Source organism: Halichoerus grypus, chromosome 7, assembly GCF_964656455.1.
Source record: "Halichoerus grypus chromosome 7, mHalGry1.hap1.1, whole genome shotgun sequence".
NCBI lineage: Eukaryota > Metazoa > Chordata > Mammalia > Carnivora > Phocidae > Halichoerus > Halichoerus grypus.
The window spans coordinates 33,337,948-33,362,308 of NC_135718.1; the positions used below are offsets into that span (position 1 = coordinate 33,337,948).

The following is a 24,361-nucleotide window of genomic DNA, read 5'->3' on the forward strand; positions in this document are numbered from 1 at the left end:
CCCGAAGGTGCTTTGTGGATGAAGCTTGGCAAAGGGTCACTTCACACACTCCTTTTTTCTTTTTTTTTTTTAAGTTTATTTATTTAAGTAAGCTCTACACCCAGCGTGGGGCTCGAACTCATGACCCTGAGATCAAGAGTCACATGCTCTTCCAACTGAGCCCACCAGGCAGCCCTGCACATTCCTGAACACTGAGCATAATCAATTCCTAGCACCTGTTACCCAGGGACAAATCGGTGTTGTAGTACTTTTTGCATTCTTTTTTTTTTTTTAACGATTTTATTTATTTATTTGACAGAGAGAGATACAGTGAGAGAGGGAACACAAGCAGGGGGAGTGGGAGAGGGAGAAGCAGGCTTCCCGCCAAGCAGGGAGCCCGATGAGGGGCTCGATCCCAGGACCCTGGGACCATGACCTGAGCCGAAGGCAGATACCCAACGACTAAGCCACCCAGGCGCCCCTACTTTTTGCATGCTTGATGCTGCAAGGAAAATGTGAAGCTGTTAAGATTTTATGGTGAAAATTCATACATGAACTGTTCAGTGGCCTATAATGCATAATGCATGTGCCATGACATGGCAATGGTCACCTATCCTTGGTGTAATATCTATAGAACAACTGTCCTGTTGAGTAGGGGTGTGCTGTGAGTGGCTCCAAACACACAGAAACAGCTGCTTGGACAACTGGCACCTTAAGCTTTATCAGCTAACTTAGCATTAGGTGTTTGGTGGCAAAGCTATTGGGCATTAGGGTGCAAAGGCCCTGGGCTTTGGAGCCAGGGAGGCCTGAATAAAAATCCCATTTCCCATCCTTTACTTCCTATGTGTTCATGGGCAAATGAATTAAAATTTTCAGCTTCGGTGTTCTTAATAACATCTACCTTACAGGGTTGTTTGAGGATTCAATGAATATACATGTGAAATTGCACATGGGAACCCCTAAACTTCTTTCCCCATTTGATAACATTTGTTTTTATGGAGATCTACAAGCACCAGACAGTATGTGAGGAATAAATCTAGAAAAATATACATAGCGTGGTTTGGTCTCCTAGGCCTAGGAAATCAACTAGTCAGAACACAAGAATGAGAAACAAACCAGAACAGATGTATGGAATTACAATGTAAGAGCAGATGGAAGCGGAATAATCTCTGTGGGGAAGTATCACTTGATTCGGTCTTAAAGGATGAGGAAATTTGACAGAAATGATGAGAAGGAAGACATGCCAGGCTTTGAAACAGCACAGAAACGCCAGGGAGCCATGGGCTTGTGTGATGAGGTTGACAGAGGGTAATCCAGTGTGGTTAGGGATGGTGCTTTACTCATAAACCAGTGGGGAGACATTAGGCAGCATTGTGGACAGGTTATTAGTACTAGTGAGTGTGACTAAAGAGAAGGTTTACTGGTTGAGGCAAATGCTTTGCAGGGCAGAGGGAGTTTATCCCAGGGCTAGAATGAGAAGGAAGGAATGAACATAAAAGATACTGAGAAAGCAATCTGACTGAATTAAAGGAGTAAGAAAACCACACTGGGCAGGCTCATTGGACCATCCTTCCTCACACTCTTCTGTGAAATGGGACTCACACTGCCTTCCTCCCAGCCAGGGTGTTCACCCTGCAGGTGAGTACAGGGCTGGGGTGGGGTGGTGGCTCTGCAGGGGGCCAGCATAACAGGAGCTACCTGAGACAGGAGGGAGGGTGCCCACGGAGGGAGAGAAGGGCATAGAAATAGAAAGTGACAGGGAAGAAAAATTTTGCTGTTTTCCCAAAGGCCAACGGGGAGCATTTCTAACCAAGCTGAGCGGTGGCCTCATTCACATAAGGTCCTTCTCTCCCTACCCGGTTGGCCTGCCTGAAAGATAAGGTGTCATGGCCGGCAACTGCTTAATTGCAGGGAACACATACCCGCAAGCTTGCTCAAATGAAGTGTGGTTTTGTCTTTTTGTTTTTCCCCAAATCTAGAGAGAGATCTTCCAGAATCTAAATCATGGGCTTCACAGGAGCCAGAATTGTGTCAAGCAGGGTGGCGTTCACTCTCACTCCCCCAAGGACTACGGGACGTCATGCCCTTCCTCCTCCCTGCGCATGACGTCCGTTTTCTCTCTGTGCACTGGCTGCCTTCGTGGAATCTCTTAGTCCTGCTGCTCTGCTATTGGCAGTGTGCATGGGGCTTTGGGTTACTGTGGAGGTGACTTGGTCTGCGTTCTATATCTGCTACAGCCTCAGTGTCTCTTCTTTGAGGGAAAGATACCAGTTGGCTCAGTTTTGGGCAGGTGTTCACCCCTGGTCTAATCAGCTGTGCCAAGGGATACAGACTTACAAGACAGGTATCCCAGATGCCTCTACTACACGAGCTGAGCTTTGAGGGCCTAGACCATGAACTACCTGGTCCAGCTCCCTGCAGCTGCGGCATTTGCTGCTTTGCCATCTTGAAGTTACTATCTGACCAACCCCACTCCATCCCCTAAAAGAGCCCCCTTCTTTCTGTAATCAACACAATACACGTAAAGTGATAAGCTTTGGACTGGGCAGACTAAGTTTCACTCTTGGGTGTATCATTGAGAGCTAAATATTTTTGATCAACACTATTTCTGAGCCTTTATTTCTTCAACTATAAAAAGAGGAGAACGATACGTACCTCACAGGGACATCATAAGGATCGACAATGATTAAATATCTAAAATACTATCATAGTGTCTGGCACATAATACAGATCTTCCTTGACTTATGATGGGGTTACATCCCAATAAACCCATGGTAAGTTGAAAACGCATTCAATACACCTCACCTACAGAACATCATAGCTTAGCCCAGCCTAACTTGAACATACTTAAAACACATTGGCCTACATCATCTGGACAAAATCATCCACCACAAAGCCTGCTTTATAATAAAGTATCGAATATCTCATGTAATTTATTGAATACTGTAGTGAAAGTGAAAAACGGAATGGCTGGCTGGGTGCAGAATGGTTGTTAAGTGTATCAGTTGTTTGCGCTTGTGATTGTGTGGGTGATTGGCAGCCGTGCTCCCTGCCCCTCCCTGCCCCTGCCCAGCACCATGAGAGTATCATACTGCAGAGCGCTAGCCCAGGAAAACATCCAAATTCAAATTTCAAAGTACGTTTCCACTGAATGCAAATTGCTTTTGCACCATCATAAAGTTGAAAAATGAAGTTGTACCATCCCGAGGCAGGGACCATGTGTAGTTGTATGGCAAACACTAGCTTCCTCCCCTTTTTATGTCTCCACCCCTTCCCCCGCCCCACTGCTGGGGCGGGGCATACAAAACCCTGGGGGCCATCTGAGGGGTGGCCCAGGCTTAGATGAAGAAATGGGATGCTTGGGGGTGCCTGGGTGGCTCAGATGGTTAAGCGTCTGCCTTCGGCTCAGGTCATGATCCCAGGGTCCTGGGATCAGGCCCCGCATCGGGCTCCCTGCTAGGCAGGGAGCCTGCTTCTCCCTCTGCCTCTGCCTCTCTCTCTCTGACTCTCATGAATAAATAAATAAAATATTTAAAAAAAAAAAAAAGAAATGGGCTGCTTGGTAGCTGTGCCGTACAAGCAGGTGGAAGGCAGAGCCAATGTCTGATTCCCTGAGCGCGCATTGTAACTTCTTGAGCAGGCGCATGATAGGTTCTTTGTTGTTGCTGTTGTTTTAATTGTGGTTAAATGTATATAGCATAAACATTACCACTGTAACCATTTTTAAGTATACAGTTTAGTAGCATTAAGTACATTCATGTCCTTGTGCTATCATCACCATCTTCAGTCCCCAGAACTTTCTCGTCTTCCCAAACTGAAACTCTATACTCATTAAATAATAATTCCTCATCCCCCACCCCCACCCCTGCCCCTGGCAGCTATCATTCTATTTTCTGTCTCTGTGAATTTGACTACCCGGGTACCTCATGTGAGTGAAATCATTCGATATTTGTCCATTTGTGGCTGGCTTATTTCACTTGGCCTAATGTCCTCAGGGTTCATCTGTGTTGTAGCAGGTGTCAGAATTTTTTCTTTTGGTAAGGCTGTATGTATACGCCACATTTTGTTTATCCATTCATCCATCAGTGGGCACTTGGGTTGCTTCACCTTTTGGCTACTGTGAGTAATGAAGCTCTGAACATGGGTGTACAAATACTGTTTTTGAGTTCCTGCTCTCCATTCTTTTGGGCATAAAGCCCAAATTGGAATTTCTGGGTCGTGCGGTAATGCTGTGTTTAATGTTTTGAGCCACCACTACACTCTTTTCCATACTGACGGCATGATTTTACTAGCATTCCTCCCAGCAATGTTCAGGGTTCCACTTTCTCCACATCCTCGACAAACACTTATTTTCTGGTTTTGTTTTGTTTTGTTTCCATAATGGTCATCCTGATGGATGTGAACATAGTAGATTCTTAGCAACTCTCTGTTGACTTGGATTTTCAACTCCACATACTTCACAACTCAGAGTGAGGCTCTCAGCAGCGTAGTCTGCAGCCTCAATGGCCAGCAGCAAGGCAAGCCCTTCTGCGATGGGGGGGGGGGGGGCGCAGCAGCAGCCTGAGCAAGGCTGATGACCTGTTAGCCATTGGAGCCCTGGCCCTGTGATGTCTGTGTGGCCGAGGTCATGCCAAGAGCCATAGCAGAGCTGAAGGCAGATGGGAAATAGCCTTGGTCCCCTGCAATGCCAGGCCTTCTGATTGGTCTGGGTTCCCCAGGGCAGGGCTGGAACCAGAGGTCCTAACAGGTCCCTCCATATTTGTCTCTCCTAACATCCTATACTCCTTCGTGGTTCCTGTCAAAACACACAGTTATATATTTGCTGGCTTACTTGATTTCTGTCTGCCTCCTCCATCGGAAAGTAAGCTTCATGAGGTCAGAGACTGTCTCTTTCCCCAGCACCTAGCTTAGTGCTTGGCAGGTAGTAGATGAGTAATAAGCAGTTACTGAATGAAAGGCTCTAGCTCCTCATCTGATTCACTCTGGTCATGATACCAGACCAAAGTGAGTCCCCTCTGTTGTGAGTTACAGACAAAGACTACACCATGTGGAGTTGCCTCTCAATGTCATCTGCATTCGTACAAATAAGGAGATCATGGAAATAATTCCAAAGGCATGGGAGGCTCCTTTTATTAGAGCTTGGGATGAATATTCAGAGGGGGATTTTAACATTATAGTGAAGCTGAGGTAACTGTTGGGCACTTTCTGGTTCATCTGCATACAGATCCTCACATGTTTCTTTTCCTGTTCCAGCAATTCGTTCATTAGCTTTGCTGAGCGAAATAAGTCAATCAGAGAAAGACATGTATCATATGACCTCACTGATATGAGGAATTCTTAATCTCAGGAAACAAACTGAGGGTTGCTGGAGTGGTGGGGGGGTGGGAGGGATGGGGTGGCTGGGTGACAGACACTGGGGAGGGTATGTGCTATGGTGAGCGCTGTGAATTGTGTAAGACTGTTGAATCGCAGACCTGTACCTCTGAAACAAATAATACATTTATGTTAAAAAAAAAAAAAGAAGATAGTAGGAAAGGAAAAATGAAGGGGGGGAAATCAGACGGGGAGACGAACCAGGAGAGACTATGGACTCTGAGAAACAAACTGAGGGTTCTAGAGGGGAGGGGATCGGGGGGATGGGTTAGCTTGGTGATGGTTATTAAAGAGGGCACTTACTGAAGGGAGCACTGGGTGTTATACGCAAACAATGAATCATAGAACACTACATCAAAAACTAATGATGTAATGAATGGTGATTAACATAACAAAATAAAAAATGTTAAAAAAAAAAGATGAAATTGACAGGCAGAAACTTCTGGGAGTTTCCTGGAAGTCAGTCAATTCAGGGGTCAAGGGGTCTCACTGGTGACAGTCAGGTTCTCACAGGCCAGAGGGACCAGATGGAACCAGGGCCCTCTGCCCACAAACTACAAAACTGATCTTGAATACCTAAGATTTCAGAGTTTCCACAGGCTGTTTGGAATCCACTAAGCTGCACCACAAAGGAAGCTGGAAGGAAGGGGAGCCCCAGCCTACCTCTGACCATGATAGTAGGGCTTTGGTCTTATTTTTTTTTTTTTTTTTTAAAGATTTTATTTATTTATTTGAGAGAGAGAGAATGAGAGAGAACACATGAGAGGGGGGAGGGTCAGAGGGAGAAGCAGACTCCCTGCCGAGCAGGGAGCCCGATGTGGGACTCGATCCAGGGACTCCAGGATCATGACCTGAGCCGAAGGCAGTCGCTTAACCAACTGAGCCACCCAGGCGCCCGGGCTTTGGTCTTATTAATGGCAAGAAACTTCTCTGCATCTCAGTCTTCCCAGCTGTAAAGTGGGTATAAGACCTACTTTTGAAGGTTGTAAAAGTCAAATGAGATGATGTATTTAAGGTACTTGGACTAAAAATAGGTGTTTACTGGGGGCATCTGGCTGGCTTAGTTGGAAAAGCATGCGACTCCTGATCTTGAGGTTGTGAGTTTGAGCCCCACGTTGGGTGTAGAGATTATGAAAAATAAATAAATAAACCTAAAAAAATAGATGTTTACTCTGACCTGACCTCTTGAAGTTTTTCTCTCTTTGCATGTGGCAAAGTGAAAAATTAGTGGTCTAGGTTAGGGACTAAGGAAGTAAGAAGTTTGCAAATCAAACGAGAACAGCTGATGCCAGACTTTTATGCTCTCCTCTCCCAAGGTGAAGCTACGAATCTAGAAAACAGGTCTAGGTTGGGTGCATCTTTTGTCAAAACAACTAGTCCATGTGGTGATACTAAAGCAGAGATTTACTCGTTTTTATTTACTTCATTCGGCAGTCACTTATTTGTGTGCTCGACTATTTGGATCAGAGCTGTCTCCTGAAATGTTCTAGGATGGGGGGGGTGTTCGAGATCTGCCCTGTTCGCGATGGTAGCCATGAGCCACGTGTGGCTGCTGATCACTGAAATGTGGCCAGTGTCACTTGAGGAACTGAATTTTTAATATTTTCTAGTTTTCATTGATTTAGATGTACACAGCCGCGTGCGGTTATCATACAGCACAGACAGCGGGAGGACAGCCACCGCGGTGAGGAGTGCAGGTCTTCCTCTCGCTCACTGCTGCCCAGCGTCTCCGAACCTCAGTTGTCCCATCTACAAAATGGGCAGGGTAACAGTCCCCACCTCAGAGTGTAGTTGTGAGGATCAGCATGAGTAAAAGGAAAGCACATACATAGAAAATGCTGTAAGCGTTCATTGCTACTTAGGTCTTCGGGAGGTTCTGGCTTGGGGCAGGGGCGGGGGGGGGGGCTGAGTACCGACCACTTGCTGTACCACCACCACCATTTATGAAGCCCTGATGCTATGACCCTACCTGTGCCTGTTGTCTTATTTAATCCTCATGGGCATTTTGAAGGAGTAGGTCTTACGTCATCTTCATTTTACACATGGAGAAACAGAGGCAGGAACCAGTCAGGATTCAGCTCAGGACTGTCTGATTCCATAGTCTCCCGTGTGCATTCCCCAAGGTCAGCATGGCTAAAGAGGTAACACGCAACCTCTGCCTAAAACAACCAAGTCAAATTACGAACGCTGTCTTTCCACTGAGTGGATTGAGTGGCTCAGTGTGTGGGGATCATTTGGACCCAGGCTGAGAGAGGAAGAACATGTACCAAGAACACAAGAACTTAAAAAAAAGAAGAAAAACAAAATGCAGCCTTCCAGGGGTGAGTTCCCACAGGGTAATGAAAGTCTTTATGACTTGCTGTGACTCAGAAGCTCAGAGCTATCATAGCTTAGCGGTGAATCATTCCTCTGATAATTGAGTCCGAGCCATTTTATTAGTGGAGACTAAAACTCTAACGTATTGCATGAAAACTATTAAAAATCTAATATTTGAGTGGCAGGGGGAGTCTCCATTACCTCACCTCCGATCCCAATAGCACAACTTACAAATTAAAAAAAAAAAAAATTATTTCCCTTATCTCTCTTTCATGATTAAAAAATAAACAATTTTCTTTTTGCTTACCTCTCCTCATGGTCGGGATCACTGCCTGGACGGTCCTGTCTCCCTCCCTTCTCTCATTCGCGGTCGTGTCTCCCTACTGCTTCTCTCAAACATAAATTCATTCAACAAATATTGATCCAGAGTGGACTCTGTCAGGCTCTGCACTCAGCACTGCAGGTCGGGTCAGGAACTAGCCAGACTTGCCCCTGCCCGCATGCAGCTCGCGGTCCAGCTGTAAACCCAATGAGAGGTCAGTGAATTCAGAGTTCAGCGAGTTTAAACTCCTGGAAAGTTTGAACTTTTTTTTTTTTGTATTTCATTATTTGCAGATTATATTGATGATGAGAGCTAGTAAGTGCACCAGGTGCTTCATGTATATTTATTCACTTAATTCTCACCAAAAAATGAAGTCCCTCTTTTTATGGGTTTGGGGAGGGTGGGTTACCTTGGTCAACGTCCTGCCGCAGGGTCCAGGCAGAGCTGGGACACACCCATCCACCGCTGAGACTGTGACACCCCCGTGGGGGGGCCTGGGTCTCGGCCATGTGTACTTTCGGCCCACCTAGGGTAATGCACAAAGACAGACTCAGGGCTCAGACCCCCATGGCTGAAATCCAGGCTCTCTGTCCTTCCCATTGTATTTCCTTGGGCAAATCCAGCCCTGGGGACATCTAGCCAGAGCAGTGCCAAGGCCTGGGGCATTGGTACCTGTGGGCCTGACCCCTTTGGCCTCAGAGGCCTCGTCTGGGGCTCCAAATGCGCTCTGGTTTGTCCCAGTGCACTGGACACGTTAGGATGCCTTCCCCTATGTGACACGGCTTGAGGAAGGGGCCTCCCTCCAGGGCACTAACAGTATGAAAAGCCCTTTCCTGGGCTTGATCACATCTGTCCTTCACAAGTCTGGCTGGGGTCCAGGGCACGGATTGTTTATACTCATTTATCAGATGAGGAAATAGAGCTTCAGAGAGGTCAGGAGCGGCCAAAGCTGGGCAGCCAGGATGAGTCGAGGAGAGACTAGAACCCCAGTCCTGAGATGAAGATCCGTGCACTTTCCCCCTGCTATGTGCGTGTCTGGCTTTCTCTGTGCTTGGCATCTCTCCTCTTTAAGTCTACTTCCATCCCCATCCCGGACACTCCCGGTTCCCAGTTCTGCCTCATACCTGAGGCAACTGAGCAGCCGAGCTCGCTAAAGAGCCCCGAGGTCAAAGCCATCCCTAGTATAGGCAGGAGAATTGGGGACAGTGGATTAAACTGCTGGTGATGGCAAAAATCCCATTTAAGGACATTTATTATGGGGTACTGGGATCTGAGGCTCAGCATAATTCAGCTAGAAGTTTGTTGCCTAGAAGGGATGGAATTGAATTATCAAGATTTTGACTCAGTACTTTGTACTGATTTTCAAAATTCTTTTCTGTGACTAGTTCATTTTCTGTTGATACTGTCTCTTGGAATCAGGGATGGCAGAGGAGTGGATCCTCTTCATGTTGTCTGATGGAGGTAGTTTAGGATTCTGATTCTGACCCAACACAAAGGGGTGTCCCCTGTGTCCTAGACACTCTCACATTTTCTCGTCTGATTCTCAATACAGCCGGGCAGGGTGGGCTTCTTCATTCTCTTTTATAGGGCACTCAGGCCATGAGAGGCCCTTCTGGAACTCTAGGAACTTCCCATCTCCTCAAGCTGGGTTGGAAGTGAATTTGCCAAATACCAGCCTTCATTCCTTCTCTAGCGAATTGTCCCAGAAACATACCAGGTGGAGGAAGGAGAGGTTAAAAGGCTAGGAGCCAGAACACTGGCATTCAAATTCTGGCTTTGTTTCCTACTAGCAGATGACCTTGAACAAGCTACTTAGTTTTATTGCACCTCAAAATCAGGATAATAATAGGAAAGGTAACATATACCAAGCCCTTGTTTTATTGCACCTCAAAATTGGGATAATAATAGGAAAGGTAACGTATACCAAGCCCTTAGAAGGGTGCCTGGCATACTATGAGCCCTATGAATGGTAGCTCTTATTCCTGGGCATTAGGTACCAGTATTTATTAATGAAGAAATGTAGATACCGAGTTGGATAACTGGCTCAAAGTCACACAGCTGGTAAGTGGGGAAAACAGAGCAGGTCACCTGGCATCCTCAGCCCTCGGTGGAGGTTAAGAGCACAGGTTTGGAAATGAGGCCAACCTGGCGCTGCAGCTCAGCTCTGCCACTTACTGGCTGTGTGATCTCGGGCAGGTCACTTAACATCACTGAAACCCAGTTTTCTCATCCGTAGAAAGGCAATACTAATTCCTCCATTGTAAGGATTAGACATGAATGTGTTTAAAGTGGCTGGCGCTTGGGGCACCTGGGTGGCTCAGTCGGTTAAGCACGGACTCTTGGTTTCCGCTCAGGTCATGATCTCATGGGTCATGGGATGGAGCCCCGTTGGGCTCTGCGCTCAACGGGGGTCTGCTTGAGATTCTCTCTCTCTGCCCCCCCCGACCAAAGATGGATAAATCTTTGAAAAAAAAAAAAAAAGAAGGAAAAAAATAAGGTGCCTGGCACGGACTGGATGCTCACATGCAGAATAAACGAAGAAGCGCCAAGAGTCACATAATTCGGTTCTCCACGGAGGCAGCCCGTCCAGGTGCCTGTCCTAGCTGGTATCCCTCCACCGGCAGCCCTGACAGTTGGCAGAGCTGGAACGCAACCACCCCCGGGGTCAGCTGTTAGGAAGTAGATTCTGTAGGTGTTGTTCAGATTGACTGGGCTTCACCACCGTTCCCTGGGAGGATTCGGTTTTGATTCAAGAGCCTGTGTGCCTGTAAGGGCTTCTCCAGAGGCCAGGGGGGCCCGGGGTCTGGAGGCAGAGCAGTAACCCTTGTGTGCCTTTTTCTTTGGGCATTTCTGTTTATCAGAGCGATCAGTGACTATTTCAGAAATGTACAGAACAGCCTTGCTTTGTATCATAGTTGCCATTTAGCCAAAACGCCTTCCCCAGAACCCGTTTGACAACATAACTGGAGCAGTTGGCCCGCCAGGGTTGGAAAGCGAGGAGTCAGAGATCCACCTTTAGCCAGGTAGAACCGGACGGGCCACTTGTCTCTGTGCTGCCCCCAGGTCCCTCTAAGTGCTGAGGGTGGAGGAGTCTCCTGCTGGCCCTGCCCTGGCCTTCGCGGCCGTCTGGATCCTGTGGAGATTCTCCAAGATGCTGGTGGCTGCCAGGCTGACTGCCGGGAAGGAGCAGCCCTGCCCAGAAGCCAGCAGCCCCCCGCGGGCCACACAGCCAGGGGAGAGAACGGCTCCAGCAGGGCAGAGCCTAGTGTCACTGGGCTCTTGCTCTGGGGACTGGGCCCTGCCCTCCGGGGAGGCTCCACAGCTGGGAAAGCCCCTGGGGTGCACAAGGGGTGCTGAGCAGGTGCCATAGTAAAAATAATAGCTCCCGTTCGCTCAGTGCTTCCTGTGTGCGGCCCTGTGCCGAGCACTCTGTATTCATGTTCTCACTGAATCGTTAAAGCAACCCCAGTAAAAAAACTTCCATGAGCTTATGAAGTTCAATTCACTCAAATCATGGGGAAATTACTTGAGGGGAATAACGATATTAGTAAAATACAGTCCCAGCCTTCAAGGAGTCAGTCTGGTTGGTCTTAATCCTCCGACTCAGGCAACTGTTCTGTGTCTCTGCCTGCCAGAGTCTGAATCCCGGCTCCTCCACTTACTAGCTGTGTGACCTCTGATAAATTGCTTCGCCTCTCTGTGTCTTGGTTTCTCCTTGTGTAATCGGGGGTGATCATAATAGAATTTACCTTTTAGGGTAGTTGTGAAGATTAATGAGACACTCCATGGAAAGCACTGGGAACAGTGACTAGTTCAGAGCATTTAATAACTGTTAGCCCTGCATGGATGACTTCAGGGGTTCTGTGATATTCCAGGCCAAATAGTAGTGACTTTATATATGTCTGTGACTATTTCTGAAGACAAAGGGGCCATAACCCAGGACCCAGAGAAGATGAAGAAGTATTTCTCAATGGGAGATCAAGTTTAGATGCACGGCTGGACCTAGAGATCTTGTTGATCTACTTTGCCTACCAAAGAGCTAAGTTACTTAGGGGAGCTTTGTAAATGGGACCCCCCACTTCTCCTGGGGCCATGTCAGCAATCTAGGCCAGTGAGGACTTGGGGGTCCTTCGTAAGGCACATATTCCACTAGACCTGGAGGAAGACTTAGAGATCATCTAGTCTAAATTCCCCAGGGTACACAAGAGGGACTCTGAGCTCAGTGGTTGAGCCTTTGTCTGAAATAACAGCTCAAAGAATCAGAGAGTTCACTGATTTGAAAGTCCAGTCGGAAGAGCTGGGCCAACCCTGTGATTTTCCCTGCAGCAGTGTGAGGATCAGTGAGGTGGGGTGTCTTTGGAAGTATCGAAAAAGTGTTACCATTGTAGATGCTATTACTTCCTCGAGCACTTGGCATTGCTTATTGTATTAGGGTTCTCCAGAAAAATGGAACCCATAGGGTGTATGTGTGTGTGTGTGTGTGTGTGTGTGTTGAGACAGACAGATTGAGAGACTTATTTTAAGAAATTGGCTCGTGTGATTATAAGGGCTGGCAAGTCTGAAATTTGTGGGGCAGGCCAGCAGGCTGGAAACTTGGGCAGGATTTCTATGTCACGGTCTTGAGGCAGAATTCCATCTTCCCTAGGAAACCTCAGTTTTTGATGGTTCGGATGAGACACATCCACATGACAGAGCATAATCTCTTTTATTTAAAGACAATTGATTGCAAATGTTAATCACATCTATAAAATACCTTCATAGCAACATCTAGACTCAAGTTTGACCAAACAGGTGGCACATAGCCTTGCCAAGTGACACATAAAATGAGCCACCACATGGGCCCTCTCAGCACGGAGGTGGCCAGTCCAGTCCTAGGAGGTCTGGTGATCTCTGGAGCCTTGTCCCTAAGGGTCCAGCACACTGTGTGGTAGGCGAACAGCAAAGGAAATGGCTCTGTGCGAGAGGGCGCGGTGCCTTGACAAGGAATGTTTGTTCACTTCTCTGGAAACTTCATGCAGAGGTTGGCATGCAGGTTAATTACTGCCGTGTGACCTTCAGTGAACAGAGAGAGAAGCAGGCAGGCTTGACTTATCAAAAAAACAGGAAATGTCCCAAAGAATGCCTTGAGTCATGGTCCGGAGTGTACTTTGCATTTGAGTCAGTTGTTCTGTTCTGGGTTGAAAGCATTTAATTCCTGTCCATAGGAAGAAACAGTCATCTTAATAAAATTAGAGATGAGAGCAGGGGGAGGTAGGTGATGTGCAGAAAGGGAAAAGAGCTTCCCGTGACTTCATCTGATGTTTAGCACCTGCAATTTAGACCTTTTAAAAAAAAAAAGTGGTGGAATTTTTGGAATAGTTGAAAAATATAAATATGTGACTGGCTGCTGATAAGAAAGAAATTTATTTACTTTTGTTTTTTGGCTGACATATTTATGTGAGAATAGACTTTCAATAGCATATAATGTACACACATTTTGATAAAAATGAGAGCCTCCTTTTTAGAAGGGGTTGAGCTGGGTTTCTCCAGAAGGGGAGGAGCTAATGTTAACAATGTAATCTTTACTTACTAGGGAGCTAGGAGGCACAGCGGTTGAACACATGGGCTGTAGAATCAGACTGGTTCTGAGTTAGAGTGTCTCTGCCTGGCTCTGTGATCTTGGGCAAATTACCTAACCATCCTGGGCTCATTTTGCTCATCTGCAGATTGGGGATAAGTTACCTCTTGGGCTTGCTGGCAAGGTTCAATGAAATGACATATGTGCAGGGTTTAGCACAGGCCTGGCTGAGAGAGAAGGTACCCCCTAGAAGGTAGCACCATTGACACCAGTGCAAGTGCGGGGGGATGGGGGGCAGCCACAGTTTCCACTGGAACAGTCCCACCTGGTCTGTGGTCACCTGGCACCTGCAGGCATTCGGCCGGTTCCCTTTGTTCTCAATACACAATGGAATCATGTGCTCAGGAACACGTATGAGAAGTTATTGCACAACTTGGCTTTCCTTGTGGGATTATGAACCTCTTGAAGTTACAAAGTCCAATGTCTAACACCCTCTTTACTAAATGGCTTGTATCAGCCAAATGAAGCTTGGCTTAGCTTGGCATTCATGGCTTCACAGGGTGACCATAACCTTCCCACACAGCCTGGTTGCCTCTGCTCGTTTCCACGTCCGTTGGTTCCAGCCACTTGGGCTGTGCTATGTCCCCAGACATGACCTGTGTTCTCTCCCCTGTGGCTGACCCACCCACCCCATTGCCCCCACCTGGAGTGACCTTTTCATCCCAGCTCCACGTTTTCAACTCATCCTTGTCTTTCAATCCGCAGCTTGGCCTCTGCTTCCTCTGTGAGGCCTTATCTGGTGCCCCCAGCTTGAAGTCATCTCCCCTTTTCAGGTGTATCCCCTCTGATGGCAACTGCAGCCTTTTCCTGTATCAGTCCCCTATGGCCACATCTCCCTCCTTGGTGGAGCACCCGAGGGCAGGAAGTGTATCTTGGGTATCTTTGTATCCCCCACAGTGTCCAGCTCAGTGCCTGGCCAGTGATATTTCAAATATATGTATTAGATAGAAGAATGAGAAAACTCACTAATGTTTGTGGAAGAACTCACTTAGTGGGCCATTTGCATGGGCTGAGCTACGAGGTCCCTTTGCCTGACCTGGGCAGGCATTATTTCCATTATCCCCCTCTCTGACAGGAGGAAGCTCCAACATGAGAATGAAGCAGGCAAGAACATGGTGGGTTTTTGCTGTTTGCTGAAAACATGTGTCAAGATTCCTTTGGCTCTTCTATACAATAGCCCGTGAACTCCATATGTGGAATGTTTGGAGACCAAGAACTATCTTGTACTCTTCTGTTTCCCCAGTTCCCAGCACGTAGTAGGCGCTTAATAAATGCTTGAAGATGAATGAATGAACAAGTGGCGCTCCCTTTTTCACACCCCTCAACTGCTGACTCTGGAACAGTCCTGCCCCTACTGGGGGAAGGGGTGGGGGATCCGTAGTAGCGGCTCAGCACCAAGACCCCTGTGCAACATTTCTTCTTATATGCTGATTCCCAGGTCAGTAACCAGGCTTGGGATTCAACTCAAGTGAGCAAATACTAGCTATTTCCACAGCCTCTCTGGAGCCCTTGTCCCTGTCTTAGCTCCCTGCCTGGAATCTTGGGGACTTGGAGACCGAAATTTTGCTTCGGTACCATCCTTCAGGGACCCAAGTCCTGCCTCAAGCCCCTGTGCCCAATTCCTGTAAAATACTTGCTGCTTTCTCCTTGCTTTACTTACTTGCTGTGACCTCTTGCAATTTCCCATCTTTTCTCTCGAAGGTCTGCTGTGATCCCAGGGTCCAGATTCACTCTTTCCTGACTCAGTTCTCCAACCACCCAGCCCTGGTTGTGGCAGCAAGGGTGGTGGTGAGCTGGAGGGAAAGGAATGGTACCATTTCATGCTTGTACAAGGCAAGAATTCCTAACTTTTGTGAAGGCCACAAACTCATTTGAGAATCTGATGAGATCAATAAACCGTCTTCCCAGAAAAACTTAGAGATGTCACATTGTGTGTTGGAGCAAATAGCCTTAGAGAGTCTCAGGATACTCTCAAACCTGACCTTGGACATTCCTGTGGCCATTGCTCAGGATGCCAGGCCCATCACACATCTTCTGTTTATGCATTTTCTTTATCCAGTGCTTCTGACAGCTTCCAGTGAGGCACTGTGGTGCGGTGGTGAACACACACTCGGGGTTTGGAGCCAAGGAGACAAAGGTTCAGATTCTGGTTCTCTCTCTCTCTCTTTTTTTTTTTTTTTGTTAGCTGTGTGACCTTAGGCAAGTTAACCAGCTTCTCTCAATGCTTTGTCTGTAAAATGGGGATGAGAATGTTAACGTTGCAAGGTTGCTGTAAGGATTTAGAGATGCTGCAGTAGAATGCACATCTGGGCGCTTGTAGATGGTTGTTTAGAGGGAGCTGCTACCATTGTGGAAAGAAGCCATCTGTCCAGCTCTGTCAGTTTAAACCTTTCTTGGCTCCTCTTTCTCTCAAGAGTACTTGCTTATACTGTAACCACAGAGGAAAATTGAGAGGTTTCCATCAGATGGCAGGAGGGGTGAGTGGGGCCAAATGGCAGTGTGGAAGGGGACAGTTCAGCTTCTCAGGGGTATTGGAATCAGATCCGTGGAGGGGCTCTGTAGGCCACCTAGAAAGACCACAGTTAGAACTGATCAGTGCAGGTTCAGGCATGAGCCGATGAGCAGAGTCATGCTGAAGTCTAGAAAGGGAAGCCAGCTGGGCTCTGGGAGCCACTCAAGTGGAAAAGTTAATGCTTAGCAGAGTGAGGGTGGTGATTCATGGCTTTACTATGCTGAGGTCTTGGAAGAATGAGGTGGTTAGTCCCATAGCTGGCGTGTGCTGGGAGCCTTAGCTATATTACATTCCGCTGAACAAAACCCACTACCTTCTCCATTGCACTGCGGTAGAGGGGAACCGGGGACAGTTCCAAGTGTGGCCACCAAAGAGAGGCTGCCTGGTGGGTTTAAAAGCTATCCCTGCCACTTACTAACTTGGTCACTTTGAGTATGTCACTTCTCAGTTTCCTTAGCTCCAAAGGGGGGATGAAAATTATACATATCTCCTAGGGTTTTTAAAGAGATTAGATGTTGTAAGATCATAGAAAATATATACGTTGGTCTCCACCCCCCCCCCCCCATTTCCTGGCACTGAGCTAAAACCCTTATAAATTCCTAGGTGATAGCAGTAGGAGCATCTTTTGTTCTAATGAGGTGACTCTGGGTGGGCTCCTGGATGGTTCCTGGATGGAGACTGGTCACCAGGAAGACCAAGCCATGATGAGAAGCTTGGAATTTCGGTCCCACTCACACTGCTCTAGACTGGAGAAAGGGGCTGGAAGTAGAGTTAATAATTGATCTTGCCTGTGTGAGGAAGCCTCCATAAAAATCCCAAAAGAATGGGGTTTTGAGAGCTTCCAGATAGGTGAACACATCCATGTACCAGGAGGTTGAGGCATTCTAACTCCATGGGGACAGAAGCTCCTGTGCCCAGGACCCTCCCAGACCTTACCTTACATATCTCTTCATCTGGCAGTTCATCTGTACCCTCCATCACCTCCTTTAATAAACTGGTAAATATAAATAACTGTTTTCCTGAGTTCTATGAGCCGCTCTGGCAACTTCATTGAGCCCGATGAGGGAGTTGTGGGAACCTCAGATTTATAGGCTGCTAGGTCAGAAGCTCCTGGACTTGCTATTGTCATGTGAACCCTTAACCTGTGTGATCTGATGCTGTCTTCAGGTAGATAGTGTCAGCATTGAGTTAAATTGTAAAACACCCAACTGGAGTCACAGAAAATTGCTCAGTGGGAGAGTCCCCACCGTACTTCTGGTGTCACAAGAGTTGTGAATGTTCTTTGTGATGGTAAAGGAGACACACAGAAGGAAAACTGTTTTGTTTTGGTTTTTTGTTTTTGTTTTTTTCCTGAAAACAGATGAGCTCATGCTTACAAAGCATTTTGTACTCAAACACTAGCTTTTATTTTGGTAAGTAGATTATTTTGGCAACAGATGCCTCTGCTCTTTGGACTTCTCTAAGGAAACTTTAAGTACTAGCTGGATTAGCATTTATTATTATTATTAACATTTATTCATCCAGGAAGGGGACATAACATTTATTCATCATAAATAAAATAAATAACATAAATAACATTTATTCATCCAGTCTCAGATACAGAGAAAGAAAACCTGTATCTTCAGGAAAGGTGAGCCTTGAGTAAGGGAGACCCTACACTCTCTGCAGGTCCTAGAAAGTGTTCGTCTACTAATTACCTTGTGCCAAGGCGTCTGGTAGGGAGTCCAGCTCAATCTTTTTTTTTTTTAAAGATTTTATTTATTTTTTGACAGAGAGAGAGACAGCGAGAGAGGGAACACAGGCAGGGGGAGTGGGAGAGGGAGAAGCAGGCTTCCCGCAGAGCAGGGAGCCCGACGTGGGGCTCGATCCCAGGACCCCGGGATCATGACCTGAGCTGAAGGCAGACGCTTAACGACTGAGCCACCCAGGCGCCCCGAGTCCAGCTCAATCTTAAAGCTGTGGGGTGTTACCACATGCAGAGGTGGCATGGGCTTCAGAGTGGAAACTGCAGGTTATATAGGACCCAGTGCCAAGTATTAGCTCAGAAGAATTAGCTAAGCATTTCTTAGCTCCTTTGAATTTCAGTAGCCGCATCTCTAAAATGGCAACACCTGCTTGTCAAAGGTTAGCTTTGTTGCCTTCTTTCTGTAACAAGCTGGAGACACAGAGGCCCTGGGAAACTAACCTTGGTCTGTGGGAGCTAGTGAGGGAGAGACAGGGGATCACAACATTGCCATGATTTTGAGTCCCTCATTCCCTAACATCTTGTAGATCTGGGCATGGGAGAAGCATTTAGGCCAAAAAAAAAAAATGCCATTCAGTTTGGAAAACTTTGACCCAGGTAACCCCGACTTTAGGCAAATGAGTGGGAAAATGTGGGCACACAGTTGGCCCTCAGGGGAACACTCATTGAATGAATGAATGAATGGTACATGTTCTAGGAATATTTTTAATTAATTGATATCTCTTATTTTTATTTGCAGATGAGAAAAAGAAAACAAAGAAAGTTGACAATGAGCTCAACCCATTCTGGAATGAGGTAACTTCATTTTTTTTTAACATTGTTTCAATGGATAAGTTATATCTGATTGTCCTATCTTCGGTCAAGGGTTAGCTTTTCCCTTTGGAAGAAGAATCTCTGCATTGTACCCCCACCCTGCCATCTCCCTTTGTGGCCATGGAGACAGCAGAACCATTCAAGGAGACGTGCCACGATGACGTCTCCTTATAGTAGTGCAGTGAGCGAAGCCAGGGCAGGGAGTGTGAGGGCTGGGTTCTAACCTGGAGCAGCCTTGAGCTTGCTGAGTGACGGTGGTCCAGTTATGTTGCATGTCGGGGGTGCATATGTAGGGCAAGGGGTGGGATTAGATCATCTCCGGAGTCCCAGAGAGAAAGCTCCATATTTAAAAACCTATCTGCATGTGACTAATCAAGAGCCATTACTCTGGCTGAGTAATGACATTTATTGCTTTTTCTGTTTTGATAAAGTAATACATCCTTAATGTAGACATTTTGAAAGCTTCAGATCAACATAAAAAAAATTGACCTTTGCACCCACCCACTGTCCAGAACCAACTACTGTTAACATCTGGGATATATCAATAAATGTTTATTGAATAGATATATTTAATAAAATATGATGTCTTGAAATTAGCAAAGTAGCATCATATAGCACATATGGCTTTCTATCCTATTTTTTCTTACTATTAGGTCCTGAGCGTATACTATATCATTCCATTCAGAAGTATTTTTCAACTATGCAATATTCTGTAGAAGGGATATAATGTAATTTATTTACTTCCCCCACTGTTGACTTTATATACATTTTATAAACAGTTCAATGTTGAATATATTTATAGATATGTGAAAATTTTAATTCTTTCCCCTGAGTAGATTTTCCTATGCTGACTAATTTTTTAAAAGATGATCATTTGTCCCATTGTTTTTTCCAAAAGCCAATGAAACCTTCCTGGATAAGCACAGTGATAAATGTCTTTGTTATTTTCACTGAGTCACCAGGCTGTGAAGACTTCCCCTCCACCAACTGCAGATTTCTCCCCACCCCCACGACTAGTTTCAATGTCTCTGTAAGATAAAGACTTTATCTTTTCATTGAATGAGGTAAAGACAAAATACCTTTCTAATGCCTTTCTGGGAAGAAGAAAATTGAGAGGCAATTCTACCTCTTTGCAGTTTCCCTGGAACCCAGAACACAACCCGATGGACTGCCAGCTCCATGAAAGCAAGAGGCCAGTCTGGTTGGGCCCTGTGGATACTATGGATCCTAGCACTTTGTACAGAGCTCCAAGAATAAAACAAATTGAAAAAATACATATGTATACATTTAATGCTTCAGGTTTTGAGTAGTCCTAACATGCTTCTTTATATTTGGTCAATCCATGTGGCCAATGGCAGAGAGATATATGGTCACGTGAGCAGACATGTCCTCTGCAGGGCATCACCCATCTCACCCCATTTTGTTTCCAACGTGTATTTTTTTAAATTGCAAATGTATTAAGTAAACTCCCCAATTGTAGTTTTGTAACTGAAATCTAACCCAAATGAAATGCCAACCCCAGACCCACTGGGGTTAGCATTCTAAAATGAGGTTTGACACATTCTCCATCTATTCCAAACCCATTACAAGGAGAATCAAATCATCAGTAGATGCTGCTTTATTTAATTCATATATTATATAATGGATCAAAGGCATCACTGGTGTTATGTTGATTTTTTTTATGTTTGCCATTAGACAGCAGTTTATTGCATGAAGATGAAAGTCTCGTCTGACTACAGACTGATCATGGTGGACTTAAAATATTTTAAGAGCTGATGCATTTTAGAAAATTTTTTTTAGATTATTCATCTCTTTGATAAAAATAATATGATTGGGAAGAGCAAGTAATTTAAAAACAACCAGTGAAGAAAGCATTCATTTTATTTTGTTCTTCTAACCCATTGTGGTGGGCACTAAGTAAATTCTCTGACTATGACATGGGTTTGGTGACTTGTCCATAGTCACAGAGCCTAGAAAATGGGAAGCCAGAAATCACCCCCAGGTCTTCTGAGGCTAAGTCTGGTTTGCCTTCCCACAGCCCTCAGTAGCCTTCAGGTTTGGAATTTGATCACTTCTATCTAACTATAGAATTGAGTAAATCAAAAGATTGTCAGCAGTGAAGATAATGACCCGATGTTAGTATTGGTACATCTTATTATACTCCCCGATCCTGTTAACAACTTTTTTTTTTATAACCTTTCTGTGGACAGATTTTGGAGTTTGACTTGAGGGGTATACCACTGGACTTTTCATCTTCCCTTACAATTGTTGTGAAAGATTTTGAGACAATTGGACAAAATAAGTAAGTTGATTTCAACTATTTTTCTCATTTTACATATTATCTTACTATTGTTTATTTTGTTGAAGGAACGTATCATTAATAACATTTTTGTAATATTTTCAATATAATTGTGCATCAATTCCATCTCTCACCCCCCCCCCACACAACCTTCTGAGCCAATATCAGATGTGGTTAATTTCTCACAGTGCCTTTTCCCAAACTTCTGTACAGTAGTCCCCTCTTACCTGCGGTTTCAGTTACTCATGGTCAATTGAGGTCCAGAAGCAGATGATCCTCCTTCTGAAATATTATCAGAAGGTCAGTAGTAGCCTAACACTACGTCACAATGCTTACGTCATTTTTTCACCTCACTTCATCTCATCACATAGGCATTTTGTCATCTCACATCATCATAAGAAGGATGAGTTACAATAAGGTATTTTGAGAGGGAGAGAAACCATATTCACATAACTTATTACAGTATATTGTTATAATTATTCTATTTTATTATTAGTTATTGTTGTTAATCTCTTACTATGTCTAATTTATAAAATAAACTTTATCATAGGTATGTATGTATGTATGTATGTATGGGGAAAAACATAGTATATATAGGGTTTGGAACTATCTGTGGTTTTAGGCATCCACTAAGGGTTTTGGCACATATCCCTATGGAGAAAGGGTGGGGGGCTACTGTGTTCCTAAGAGTCTGCAAACACTAATCCACCATTAGTGTATCCAATTTGGCACTTCCTGCGAATCCTGTCTAACATTCCTGAAACATCTTTGTTAACTGCATATAGTCACTTCCTACCTCTGGTGGTTTATCCGAACTGTAGCTATATTAGATAGAAGCAAAATCATTTCTTCTTCTGATTATGTGTGACCATACTCATCTCATTCAAGTTCTACTTGCAGCCCCACTTCCATTTTAACATCTTATGGGCCTTTTAAACTCAACAGACGTAAGCCACATCCCTGTTACCCCTACCAGTTTCAAATGGGGAAGGGTCATTATGGTGCCCATGGTGGCGCTGAGGGTTGTCCCCTGAGTAAAGCTGGGGAACATCTGAAACAGGTCTCTATGGGACAGAATGACCCCAGTAAATTCACCCCAGTCCTTGATTTGGACTTTGGCCTTATAGCCTCAGAAACCAGTCTTAGGTTACCAATTCAAATTAACCAAGCTTACAAGAAACTAATGCTTAAAACCAGGTTACTTACTTGTTAATTTCAAGGGGAAATAAATGCCTGGTGGGAGGGCATCCTGATCAATGAATTCTCCTTTGTGTCATACTGCATGGAAAGCCAAATTACTCTATATCCTTGATTATAAGATGTCATTGACCATAAGATGTATTATTAAATTAATAACAGGTTTGGGGGTTATGAAGAAGCCTCGTATTAAATGCCCATATCCATGTAGGAAGCATCCAAGTTTTTAATAATGTCAATACATTTAAAAATGTATGTCTTAGCCTTAGGCACATTTGGTAAATCAGAAGGCTGCAATGAGAGGAATAAACTAGAAAGAATTAGTTGAGGTACAGTGACCATATGCCCTGATTTGCTTGGGACAGTCCTGGTTTATTCTCTCAACACAATTACTAATAATACTTCTTTTGCTGTCAACAGTGGCTTGGTTTGGACAGTAAATTAGATGGTCACCCTAGTGACTGGGGTCTTCTACTTAGTGGCGTCAGGCTAAGAGAGCCTGGACAGACATTTACCCCCTAGACAATGCTTTGCTAGGTACTATGCGTGTTCACCTTTGATGAGATCCTTTTTCCCATGTTCCATTGCTGACCAATTACCCTTGTGACTGATGCTTTTTTTTCTTAAGCTATATGAATACACTCTGGTAGGTTCTGATCCCACTATATTGGACTGAAAATCATTGTAGCTTTAAAGGTAATGTGGGGTATCTCAGCTTTGAACCAATGATATTATTATCTGTCCCCACCCAATTCCCAGAGGGCAGTTTTATCTCCCAAATCACAAAATTTTGGGGAAGTGTGTGGTCAAACTTCACTGTAGCCTCTAATATGTTACTAATAATAGTCCCTTTCTGAGGATAGTCCAAGATGGTGGAGGAGTAGGAGACCTTAATTTCGTCTGGTCCCAGGAATTCAGCTAGATAGCTATCAAATCATTCTGAACACCTGTGAACTCAACCGGAGACCTAAAAGAATAGCTGCAACTCTACAAATAGAAAAGTGACCACTTTCTGCAAGAATGACAGGACAGAAAAACTCACCTCAAAAAAGAGAATAAGAGGCAGTACTGACTGCCAGGGACCTAATCAGTATGGAGATAAGTAAAATGTCAGAACTAGAGTTCAGAATAATGATTATAAAGATATTAGCTAGACTTGAAAAAAGCATAAAGGACACTAGAGAACATCCCTTTCTGGAGAAATAGAAGAACTTAAATCTAATCAATTCAAAATAAAAAAGGCTATTAATGAGATGCAATAAAAAATGGAGGCTCTAACTGCTAGGATAAGTGAGGCAGAAGAGAGAATTAGTGATATAGAAGACAAAATGATGGAGAATAAAGAAGCTGAGAAAAAGAGAGATAAACAACTACTGGATATTGAGGGGAGAATTCGAGAGATAAGTGATAGCATAAAGTGAAACAATATTAGAATAATTGGGATCCCGGAAGAAGAGGAAAGGGGGGGAGGAGAAGGTTTATTTGAGCAAATTAAAGCAGAGAACTTCCCTAATCTGGGGAAGGAAACAGGCATTCAAGTCCAGGAGGAACAGAGAACCCTCCTCAAAATCAATAAAAATAGGTCAACACCCCGACATATAATAGTGAAACTTGCAAATCTCAGGAACAAAGAGAAAATCCTGAAGGAAACTTGGGACAAGGGGTCCGTAACCTACAAGTGTAGAAACATTAGACTGGCAGCAGACCTATCCACAGAGACCTGGCAGGCCAGAAAGGACTGACATGATATATTCAGGGTGCTAAATGAGAAAAATATGCAGCTAAGAAGACTTCCATCTAGCTAAGATGTCATTCAAAATAGACGAAGAGATAAAAAGCTTCCAGGACAAACAGAAACTAAAGAACTTTTGATCACAAAACCAGCCCTGCAAGAAATATTAAAAGGGATCTTTTAAGCTAAGAGAGAGCCCAAAAGTAACATAGACCAGAAAGAAACAGAGACAATATACAGAAACAGTGACTTTACAGGTAATACAGTGGCACTAAATTAGTATCTTTCAATAGTTACTCTGAATGTAAATGGGCTAAATTCCCTAATCAAAAGACACAGGGTATCAGATTGGATAAAAAAGCAAGACCCATCGATATGCTGTCTGCAAGAGACTCATTTTAGACCCAAAGACACCTCCAGATTTAAAGTGAGGGGGTGGAAAACCATTTGTCATGCC

At 44.9% G+C, this 24,361-nt stretch overlaps 1 protein-coding gene across 3 annotated transcripts in view; it reads left to right on the top strand.

Moving 5' to 3' along the window:
• Positions 1-24,361, top strand: part of MYOF (myoferlin) — a 158,085-nt gene that overhangs the window by 5,006 nt on the left and 128,718 nt on the right. For all 3 annotated transcript variants that reach the window (XR_013449672.1, XM_078077354.1, XM_078077355.1), the window contains exons 2-3: positions 18,603-18,658; positions 20,887-20,978. Coding sequence is in view for 2 of the 3 variants with exons in the window: in XM_078077354.1 (XP_077933480.1) it covers positions 18,603-18,658; positions 20,887-20,978 (148 nt within the window). In the remaining variant the exon portion in view is untranslated. The remainder of the gene's footprint in view (positions 1-18,602; positions 18,659-20,886; positions 20,979-24,361) is intronic.